Source organism: Pinus tabuliformis, chromosome 3_2 (assembly GCF_031772625.1).
Source record: "Pinus tabuliformis cultivar Carrire ecotype Pingquan chromosome 3_2, CPIR1, whole genome shotgun sequence".
Taxonomy (NCBI): Eukaryota; Viridiplantae; Streptophyta; class Pinopsida; order Pinales; family Pinaceae; genus Pinus; species Pinus tabuliformis.
In genome coordinates, this window is record NC_142302.1 from 136,798,558 (window position 1) to 136,810,843 (window position 12,286).

A 12,286-nucleotide genomic window follows, 5' to 3' on the forward strand; every position below is an offset into this window, starting at 1 on the left:
TTGAGCGATATGTAGTCTCTGAGGGATGTCAGTTTACTTCTGGTTTGTATGCCCCACTTCCGTAATTGGAACTTGGAGGTCAGGTCATATCATAGTAATACTCAGCTCATTTTTACCTTGGAGTTCTTGTAAAAGTGGGTAAATTTGGGAGGAGGCATTACAATTACGCAGTTAAATACTAAAACTCTTCAATATAGTAGAAAAAATCTTACTATTTATTCTACTTCAATTAATTCTTTCATTCATAAATACATTAGCATTATATGCAAGACATCAATCCATCATCAATATCATCATACACATGCACATATTTATAAATAAAACATCCCTCCAGCCTTCTGCTTTTATTAAATCCATAGATTACAACAATACCCCAAGACAAAGGCTTGGCCCACAAATTTACAGAACGAATAATTTCCAAGCAATTATAAAGAACATGTCTTCACAGTCTTAGGACCCATCCAATCACCCTTCCACCCTATCGCGAGCCATTCCACCACCTACATAGGGAATCTTTCCCAAGATGGGTTGGTTTGGTTTAGGTAATCCAACAACACCTCAGGCCTTACATTGTTGTGTTGCCATTGATGTCAACAAGTCATGGTCATGGTCATACTTGTCATATGCATGGATGTTTGACTAGGTGGTCCTAGTGATTGGAATTGAAGTATTGACAGTGAGATGGTAGCTTTGGCATTGATGTCAACTCTTGAGGTCATGCACTTATGTCAACCTCATGATGATGCATATTGATGAACCATGGTGTGTGTTGGTATGTGTTGGCATTGTGTAATGTCCTGAATGAGAAAATTTTGGAACAATCTCTTCACATAAAATTTATCATACATTTAATAGAATATTTCCATGTAAAATTAAACAAAATAGAGCACTGCAATCTCATAAAATAATGAACAAGAAATCTTCAGCTTTATTATATTATAAGCACTGGAGTTTACATGCAAATACAACCCATATAGCTGAGATCAATGGCCTCGGACAGATATACAATAATGTCGCTATCGGCCTCCAAAAAATTGAAAAACCAATACACTGCAACCTGTGAACCCTGAATGGATTCACCAAGGGAAGATGGGTACTCGCCCAATCTCTCTAAATCACCTGAGGGGTTTCGTCTTGGAGCTACCAATGGAGTAGAGAATCGGGTTCTCAACCTTTCATACAAGAAACAATACCCAATCCAAGATGTCCCTCAATAGTTTCCTCCTCCTCTTTTATAGATTTGATGGACTCCTCTATAACCTTCTATTTTATTATTATTTTAATCATTGAGCACTTTTCCCTCTTTTATTTCAATTAAAATATTCTTTTCAATGTGGGAAAATTGTAAATTGGCCATCATGTCTCCCTAGGTCACTGAAAGTTGCATCTAACCATCCCATCGTGTAAATATTCTCATTCTAGTTCCAACGAGCTATTACACTAAGGTGTTATTCCACGTATTCCTCTTGGAATACCACCTTAAGTGTAATTCATTGAGTCAATCCCACTAATAACTCAGTTCTTTGAAAGTTGTCAAAATGCACCAGAACGAAAGGAAAACTGTGCAGATGATGGAATATACTAAGCGAATGTCGTTGAACCTCATAGGAACTCCTCAAAACTCCATCAAAACCCCTGATGACATAACCTGCTCCACGGATCTAGCCATCCCCTACCCTGGAAATCCACCCTAATTATACTACAAGGAAGAATAAAAATGGGGACATCATAGTCCTCCCACCCCAAGATTTATTGCCCTCAAGAAATCTAAACATGTGGACCAATCTAGTGACCCAATGCAACTGAGACCCAATGCCTGGATCCCATACGAACCACTGGCCCACGTCACGCCTCCAAGCTATCAAAACATGACTAGATCCTCCAATACCTGGATCCCATGTCCATCTCTGACTCATCCTGCTACTAGTAGATCCACCCAGATCCCAATGCCACCGAGAAGGAGCATCAATGCTCCATGGCTCCTGTTGAGCTATAGCTTTGGCTGTGAATGGTCCCCCACCAATTGCGTACCAGTTCATCACTTCTCTCCAATCCAACTCTCAACATAAACCAAGGTCAATCTCATCATGCTAATGTTGTGTTGAGATACTGATCAGTGGCCAACCTACATCCTTCCACCAACTGAAGTGTGTAACATCCCTCACCTCTAAGCTCTCCTGCAATACAATGCCTCTGACTACAAATGATACTCCATCAGTAGGGTACCAGCCCATGATCTCTCACCAATCCAATGCATGGATTCCTATGCAAGGAATACATCTACTATGCTGATACTAATCCATGCTTAACTCCCGATGCTCCTCTTGGACGATCAAAATATGTCCAAGAACTCTTGCCTCACTCCCTCTAATGGGAAAAAGAGGGAAAACTATGCTGCAAGCCCTGTCTATGAACTCCTGGAGAGAGTTGTTTCCTGAATATGTGGCAGCTTTGCTAGCCGCCACTATATCTATTTGCACCTCATCAATGGGTAGACCCAAGGATGGATGCACCACCATCTCCAACTCCTGCCGCCTACTAGCCTCCTGCAAAACTACCTCATCAATCTCCAACACCTCCTGAGGACAAATGTCTACAAATACTACCTCCCTGGATATTGTCTGCATGTATATTTTCTCCACTCCAATTACTGGCCCCACGGGTGTCTTCTCATCCTCCACCATGGGCTCAACGTGAGCCACTAGCTGACTATGTAAAAATGGACCATCCCGCACACTGTGTATCAACTGTCTCATGCTCCTCTATGCGCTTTCTATGCTAAATCATCCATCGCTCATCTGCGCCCACATCTCCTTCCCTCATGGGAACAATCGACTACTCATCATACTCCTCTGCCACACATGGATACATATCTAGACTACTGCCATCATCTCCATATGATTGCTCTTACTCCGCAGAGATACCATCGTATGAACCCATGGACTCGTCCAAAGAATAATCCTCATCCTGAAAGTCAGAAGGAATCTTCCATTTATCTACCTCTATCACCTCCTCAGCATCACTGAAGCATGAGTGGTCAAGTCACCAAGGTCCCTTGCAGACAAAGTAAAGTCCCTTCCTCCTCATATCATTCTTGTTACATGATCCCCCAAACCTGAGTTACTCCTCCCTGGTCAACCGTCTCTTGAACAACCTAATGTTCTACTCAACCAACCTCTCATCTAGTTCATAAGTAACAGGTGATACCAATTGTTCTCTCCTCCAAATGGATAGAAATCGATACTACAACTCCTGACAAATGGATCACGGCCTCTCATACATGATGACAAGATGGACTTCATGTGTGTTGTGATGGTATCAAGATGATGTTTCCTAATGCTAAAGAAGCACTATAACATTTGCAAGATAAGATCATTGCACTCAAGATCAAACATGACTTTGTAAGTCCTAGTCATGGCCATAACTTCTAAAATCTCCAGCTTCTTCCCAAAGGTGGGGCCTGTACTTTTGTCCAAGTCCTGAAAAGTATCTGTTATCAGCTTGAAAACTCTCCTCATAAATTCATCATTGAAAGGAGGTATAGGTGCAATTAGTCTCATGATGTGACTAAGACAAGATGCAACTGGAAGCCTAACCCCTTCCTCCAAGAACTTGGGTTGTATGAGAGCAAGCATAGTTGGTCTTAGAGCCCAAATTAATTTCTTCCCTTCTAGTTGGCTCACTTTGGAAAGGAGGGCATCTAGTTCATCAAGTTTGAAGAGAATCTTCCATTCCACCCCCATGCGCTTCAAATCTATCCCAAGTGCAAATATTTTGTTCCCCATTTCCTGCCCCTTCTGCACATCCTTTGGTTGTTATCTTTGAAGAATGACATAGACCTTCTTTGAGAAGGGTCTATTGATTGTTGCTGATGTTTTATTGAAGGAGTCTACACAGGTTTGATCCATGTTTTAGTTTAGTACATCAACTGAATCATACATGAAAATAGTACATCAATCTCCTCATTATAATGACTTAGAAAGACTACATCAAGGAGACATAAAGCGGCTTCACACATACATGACTTTCCTGACAGACACTTCAACTCAACATTTACAACACTATGCAATGATAATGGCAGCTCATGACCATAATAGGACTTGACTCAATCAGGACTATGACTTAATTTAGGAATGGCTTTGACATCAATACATAGAGGCTGGAATACCCCAATCTCTAATCAGAACAACTCAGAAATTTGGCAAAGAACTGAACTAGTGTGCAATTGTTGTAGGTTTCTTTCTTTAATCTTTGACAGGCATTAACTCTTAAGAAGTCTTTCAAAAGCGCAGTTTGGCGTGTGTGTTAATTTTACTAATACTAGCTACCATTTCTCACTAACCTCAGAAATTACATAACAGAATTTTACTAATATACAGTCATTTCATGAGAATAATGACAGTTGTAGGTTTTAACCCCGTATAGAAATTACCTGCATATGAATTCTAAAACATAGAAAATAAACAATAGCGAGAGCATAACACATAAAACGCATATACACAGAGATTTTCCCCTGGATCCCAAAACCAGGACTACCATCTTGATTTTTCATTATGTTCCTTTCAATGTTACAATACATATTTATACATGTCGAAGCATCCAATACCATGGACCGAAAACCACCACATCCAAAACCATGGACCGAAAACCATCGCTTCCAAAACCATGTGCAAAAAACCATACACAAAACCATAGGTAGGTCCGACCAATCTAATATAGGGTCCAAAAAACAATTTTCCCCGGGGCACTACCCCAGACCCTGTAGATGGGTGCTACCTGCCCCCCTCAAACCCCCCGGATAGGGGGGGGGGGGGTTGCCGCCCCCCTTGTGACCTCCCCGTTGCGCAATTAGTGCAGCAAAGGGGGGGCTACACCCCCCCTCTAACCCCCCGGTTAACTACATGGGCTAGTCATGGAAAGAATATAACACAACCCAACATTCTCCCACTTGTTGTTTTCTTTCCACAAGGGGCCAAAGGAGATCTTAGTCATTTATCCAACCCTGCAATGCCCATTGTTTCTCTACACCAAGAGAACTTCTCAGAGATCACAAATTTTTTCAATGCATCTACAGTATTCTTCAAAGTGTCCGCCTTTACCAGCAACACCTTTTTGTCTTCTATCATATCCCTCACAAAGTGATATTTAACATCAATTTGTTTTTTCTTTGAATGATAAGCGGGGTTCATTGCCAAGAAAATTGCACTTTGGCTCTCATAGTCTATCCTTATAGCTCCCTGTACTAACCCCATACTTGAACACAATCTCTGCAACCAAACTGCTTCCTTTCTTGCATGAGTGGCTACCATAAATGTATCAAATTTCTGATACCACATCCTTGGTGACTGTTTTAACCCATACAGAGACTTCTTTAACTTGCATACTAGTTCTTTCTTACCGTTCACCACAAAACCTTTAGGTTGCTTCATGTAGATCTCCTCTTCCAGATCCCCTTGAAGAAATGTTGTTTTCACATCCATCTGTTCTACCTCAAAATCAAAAGCAGCAGCAACAAATAGAAGTAATCTAATAGAAGCTACCTTGGCAACAGGAGAAAAAATATCACCAAAATCAATTCTCGGCACCTGGGAATAACCTTTTGCTACCAAGTGAGCTTTGTATTTCTCCACCTTTCCTTATGCATTTGTCTTCTTCTTGAACACCCATTTGCTACCAATGGGTTTCCTTCCAGCCGACAACTCCACCAGATCCCAAGCCTCATTTTTGTCCAAAGATGCCATTTCATCAACCATGGCCTCTTTCTAGAGTTTTCCATCCTCTGAATATACTGCTTCCTTCACAGTTTTGGGATCACCATCAGTAATAGATAAAGCAAAATTTGAACAGAAAGCAGATGGGCTATACCTTTCTAGCTGCCTTCTTCCTCGAACTGATCTTCTCACACCCGGAGTTTGTGGCTCTTCATCTTCTGATTCCTCCTCCGCTGTAGAGTCTGGTTCTTCCTCCTTTAGCTCAAACTCTATCTTCTCAGGTTCCTTTAATGGGACTTCATGTTTAATAACATCTTTCACGTCTCTGAACACCACATCTCGGTTGTGCACAACCTTCCTTGTTACTGGGTTCCAAATCTTATAACCCTTTAAACCATCCTTATACCCAATAAAGATGCACTTTTTAGATTTAATATCAAACTTGGTTCTTTTCTCCTTTGGAACATGTGCATATGCATCACATCCAAATACCCTCATATGTGAAAGAGATGGTTTCTTACTAGTCCATACCTCTTGTGGAGTCTTATCCTCCAACGCTGATGAAGGTGATCTGTTGACCAGGTAACATGTTGTCTCCACCACCTCTACCAAGAATTCATGTCCTAAACCGACACCACTGAGCATGCTTCTTGCACTTTCCATCAACGTCTTGTTCATTCTTTCTGCAACTCCATTTTGCTCAGGTGTGTATGGAGTAGTTTTTGTCGTGCCATACCACACTTCTTACAAAATTCTTCAAATTCCTTACTGCAAAACTCTCCATCGTTATCTGTCCTCAGCACCTTTATCTTCTTCTCTATCTGATTTTCCAGTAGAGCCTTAAATTCTTTAAACCTGCCAATGACTTCCTATTTCTTCTTGAGGAAATATATCCATGTATTCCTTGAGAAGTCATCTATCAATGATATATAGTACACAGACTTACCCAATGATGGAACCTTCACAGGTCCAAACACATCACTGTGCACAAGATCTAAACTTTGTTTCACCCTCTTACCACTAGAGGGAAAACTCACCCGATTCTGCTTCCCATATACACAATTTTCACAAAAATAAAAATCCAGAGAGTTATTACTCATACCTTATACCATACCTTTACCATGAAGTATTTGAAAGCCCTTATCTCCAATATGTCCAAGCCTTTGATGCCATAGCATGGTCTTCTCTCCAGAGACCACTAGATTTTCTGCTCCATTTTTAGAAACCACAGAACTGTTGCACCCATCAATAACAGTGCTACCTTGCAGCCTGTACAGAGTTCCAATCCGAACTCCCCGTATCAATACCAATGCTCCCTGAACCATCTTGCAGGTATCCTTCTCGAACACTATTTTTACACCTGCATCATCCAGCTTGCTTACAGAAATCAGATTTTTGGCCAATGCAGGAATATGTAGAACACCCGAAAGTGTTCTAACCCTTCCACCTGGCAACTTCAACTTTACTTTTCCGCGACCAACGATTCTAGCCTTCCTATCATCCCCTAAGAAGACATCACCACCATCGTATTTCTCATACTCACAAAACCACTCTCTATGGGGAGTGAAGTGAAAGAATGCACCTAAGTCAATCAACCATGCCTCATGATCTACATGTGTACTTGAAGAAGCCAAGTACACATCCCCACCTTCATCTGAGGTGTATTTTGCCTCTGCAGAAGGAGCATCATCATATCCCTTTCCTTTGTCAGGAGCTTTAGATTTACAGTTCCTTTTGTAGTGCCCTTCCTTTCTGCATTTCTAGTAAACCACCTTTACAGGTTTTCCTGGAGATTTAGATCTCCCTCTAGATTTAGATCTCCCACTCGATGACTTATTTTTGTTTCTATTCTGGGACCACCCTTGTACAGACAAGGTATCACCATTCTGGCTCTCCATATTTTTCCGTCTCATCTCCTCTGTCAGTAAGGATGAGACAATTTCATCAAACTGCAACGCAGTTACATTGCTACCTATTGCAATAACCAGACTATCCCACGAATCTAGTAGAGAACACAAAAAACTGATGCACTTATCTTCATCTGAAATTTTAATACCAACAGATAATAACTGACTTACCACAGTATTAAATGCGTTCAAATTTTCTGTCACCGAGTCTCCATCTTTCATCCTCAGGTTATGTAGTTTTTTCCGTAGGAACACTTTATTCACTAGAGACTTAGATTGGTACAAAGTCCCTAACTTGTCCCACAAAGCCTTCGTCGTAGCTTCCCCTGATACACTCAATGATACTGAATCTGAGACACACAATAATATTGTGCTCTTAGCCTTCCAATCCAACTTCTTTCATTCTTCATCGAACACTCTTGTTGGTTTAGTACCTGGATCTACCGCGATCCACTGATCTTTATCCACGAATAGATCCTCCATCTTGAGTTTCCATAACTCAAACTCTAACCATTAAATTTCTCGATCTCTATCTTTCCACTGCTCGTCATCTTCTTTCACCACTAGAATCGATCCTGCAGATCTCCCACTGAACAAGGTCTACCACAGGCCCAAGTGAAACCCCTCAGCAACAAAGGTGTCCCCTTGAAGCCAAAAGAGCTCTGATACCAAATGTAGGTTTTAACCCCGTAAAAATTACCTAGATATGGATTCTAAAACACATAAAATAAATAATAGTGAGAGCATAACACATAAAACACATATACACAGAGATTTTCCCCTGTATCACAAAACTGGGACTACCAGCTTGATTTTTCATTATGTTCCTTTCAATGTTACAATACATATTTATACATGCCAAAGCATCCAATACCATGGACTGAAAACCATCGCGTCCAAAACCATGGACCGAAAACCATTGCGTCCAAAACCATGTGCGAAAAACCATGCACAAAACCATAGGTAGGTCCGCCCAACCTAATATAGGGTCCAAAAAAAAAAATTCCCCTGGGCGCTGCCCCGAAACCTATAGAGGGGGACTAACGGCCCCCCTCTAACCCCCCGTTAACTACATGGGCTAGTCATGGAAAGAATATAACACAACCAAACAACAGCGAGCATAAAAAACCTAGTAAAAGAGTGTTCAGGCAAATTCGCTCCAGTGTTAGTTTGCTTCCTCAATTTTTGAATGATATCTCCAAGTGGGTGTCTTATGTTGTAGGAATAAATGTATACTTGTCTTTTGGTGAATTATTATAATTGACAAGTTAGATCAAGCGGACATGCTCTAGTGATGTGTCTCCATATGTGGCAGCTTGCTTCTATCTCTATTCTGTCTCCCAGAATGATGGCGGTTTCATATATGGCTTGCACACTGCCCTCTGACTCAAATGGTCCCCACGCACCTGGTGTTTGATCATTGTGGTTCCACAATCGATCCAGCCTGCATAATTTGAATAAAATCACAACCCCTCTACTACAGGTGCACTATCTTTAGCTTTAGTGTATACCAATGAAGTTATGTCCCAGAAAATTTATTCAAGCCTCAACCCATTTAACGCAATTGCCCGATTGCTGGTTTCCGCTCCCATGGATGAGGTTATCGCAACGATAGTTTTTAGATATGATACTTATCTACGAGATCTCTTCAACAACAATGATCTTGGTCTCAGCATGAATACCCAAGGCTCAGCACCTTCCTAACAGTCAGCAATTATACTAGAAATTGATCTGCTCAGAGGTTATCATGGCCCCCAAAATACAAATGTAACTCGTTTTTTTTTAATCTCAAGTCTCGTACCTTGAAATGAACATTGTCAACATAAACAAAGATTACTCGTTACAGGATTAATGGCAACACACCTTCTTCTAACAACAGCGAAACATAACCAGCAAGGCACTACTAACACAGTCAAGAAACAATAAACTCAAACCCATATAAATGACCCGACTTAGTCCTAGAACTGTATATTCGCTCTTCAAAATTAGATGAACCTATCCCCCCTCTGGCAATGGTAACTTCTTTTGATGGCAAGTTGGTGGCTCAGCTGGGTTCTTGGTTGTGGACCAGTCGTTGCTCCTCGCATCAAATTGTGCACGACCTATCCCGAAAATACCCGCAGTCACACACATATCCACGCATAGAGGATATTGAAACCATGCACATAAAATACCAGTGATCACATATTTATCCATATTACTGCTACAGTGAATTAAACTTTTGCGATTCACACAAGTTGCCTTCTTTCACAACATTTAATCTGTCAACCTTGCTCCACTTCAAAGAATGTTTGGTCCCATACCGCACAATGCGCTTATGATCTCTCTGTGACTTGCCACCTCCTAAAATTTTATGCACAGCACATCGCTAATCAACGAATTGCTCTATTACTACAGTCAAATTTGGCCAGGAGATAGAGAAACTTGTGCGAATAACCACTAGGGAAATACTAGAAATTATGTGGTCATAACTACGCCCATAATTCGTCACAAGGAATTTTGCCCTGGTTTTCCACTCGCACAAGAGTCCAGACCTTCAATTCTGAATGGCGACTCCCTAAATGGTTGGATTTTGCGGCAATGTATTTGGCTCAATGAATTTCTCGGGCTTCTTCAGAATCGGTCTTCAACATCTTTTGGCTCTTGAAATTTGACGCTGCCCCACTTTCAAGTAATAATTCAACAGCCCTTGTAAAAAAATCCAGTTCAAATGCAATGATTCAAATCTAGTAGATCCCACAGGCAACTCGATCCACGTAATTTCAAAATTTTAAATTTGGTCTTTAATTCTCAGTGATTTGATCCACCAATGTAGAGGAAATAGCATATCAACCCCTTTCATAATTTCGACAGCTCCATTTTGTTTTTGGCCTTCGAAATTATTAAACTTGTAATGCTTATAGCCACAAAAAATAATTTCGCCCTCTTTAAAATAATTTTCTCACAAAAAATATATGGCCCCGAATAATGCAATGGAAGCAAAATTCAGACGTTTGGCAATTTTGTTGAATGCATCCAACATTTTCTTAGAAAGTTTGTTGAATAGCTAATGAGAAAATTTGTCAAGCTCTTTGAATAAGCTCTTATTTTGCTGCAAAAACTATGTCTTTGAAAAACCCTTTGACAATAATCATTGTAGCTTGAAACTGGAAAAACCCACAGGTTGAGCAAAGTTTGAGGCTCTGATACCACTGTAATGTCTCGAATGAGAAAATTTTGGAACAAGCTCTTCACATAAAAATTATCATACATTTAACAGAATATTGCCACGTAAAAATAAACAAAACAGAGCACTGCAATCTCATAACACAATGAAAAATAAATCTTCAGCTTTATTATATTAGAAGAATTGGGGTTTACATGAAAATAAAACCCATATAGCTTAAATCAATGGCCTTGGACAAATCTATGATAATTCCATTATCGGCCTCCAAAACAAACTGAAAAACCAATACACTGCAACCTGTGAACCCTGAATGGATTCACCAAGGGAAGATGGGTGCTCACCCAATCTCTCTAAATCACCCAAGGGGTTTCGTCTTAGGGCTACCAATGGAGTAGAGAACTGGATTCTCAACCTCTCATACAAGAAACAATACTCAATCCAAGATGTCCCCCAATGGTCTCCTCCTCTTTTATAGATTTTATGGACTCCTCTAGAACCTTCTATTTTATTATTATTTTAATCATTGAGCACTTTTCCCTCTTTTATTTCAATTAAAATATTCTTCTTAATGTGGGAAAATGGTAAATTGGCCATCATGTCTCCCCAAGTCACTAAAACTATCATCTAACCATCCCATCATGTATATCTTCTCTTTCCAGTTCCAATGAGCTATTACACTAAGGTCTTATTCAACATATTGCTCTAAGAATGCCAACTTGAGCGTAATTAATTGTGTCAAGCCCATTAATAACTCAGTTTTCTGAAAGTTGTCAGAATGCGCCAGAACGAAAGAAAAATTCTGCGGATGATGGAATATACTAAGCGAATGTCATTGGACCTTATAGGAACTCCTCAAAACTCCATTGGAACCCCTGATGACATAACCTGCTCCATGGATCTGGCCATCCCCTGCCCTGGAAATCCACCCTGGTTGTATTACGAGGAAGAATAAAAATGGGGATAAAACACATTTATGGAGCTTGATGGTAGCATGATGGTCTTGGAGGAGTTGGAATGTGTTGGCATGCACATTCATGGACATGTCATGATGATTGTTGATACTGACACAGGTAGATGTTGTTGCTACATGTTGATCATGCAAATCTACAAGTGATGGAGATCGTTCATGGCACACTAGTTGAGTTGTTAGGCAGGTTTTCATTAGGTCTTCATGTTTATTCCTATGAGGAGACTTGTTTTAGTCATGTGATGTATTTATTATGGTGCTATAAAGATTGCAGAGGTGTTGCATATGTATTGCAGCTTGTTCAGAGGTCTGATGGCGAGTGAGAACTTGTTGGCACTTACCAACCTTGTTTGTTGGCACTTCTAGGTCAACTTGGGAGTGACACTTTGGAGGCATGTTTCATCTACTTGCAGATGTGTCAGAGGCCATTTCAGAGGTCTGGAGGCTAGTACAGATGTAGGGGAAGGTGATCCAATAGGTAGCAGAGGTTCTGGACTAAAGAATTGATGTTTTTACTGGTCTTAAGCCCAATTTG

General features: G+C 40.5%; 1 protein-coding gene across 1 annotated transcript; it reads right to left on the minus strand.

Annotated features, from left to right (window-relative positions):
* Positions 1-3,350: 3,350 nt before the first annotated feature.
* Positions 3,351-3,785, minus strand: LOC149180197 (sister chromatid cohesion protein PDS5 homolog C-like). Its single transcript, XM_089413802.1, has one exon. The coding sequence runs from the start codon at positions 3,783-3,785 to the stop codon at positions 3,351-3,353; it is 435 nt and encodes a 144-aa protein (XP_089269928.1).
* Between the last annotated feature and the right edge of the window lie 8,501 nt (positions 3,786-12,286).

Coding starts and splice junctions, on each gene's coding strand:
- LOC149180197 (XM_089413802.1), bottom strand. CDS start 3,785: ATGGGGAACAAAATATTTGCACTTGGGATAGATTTGAAGCGCATGGGG.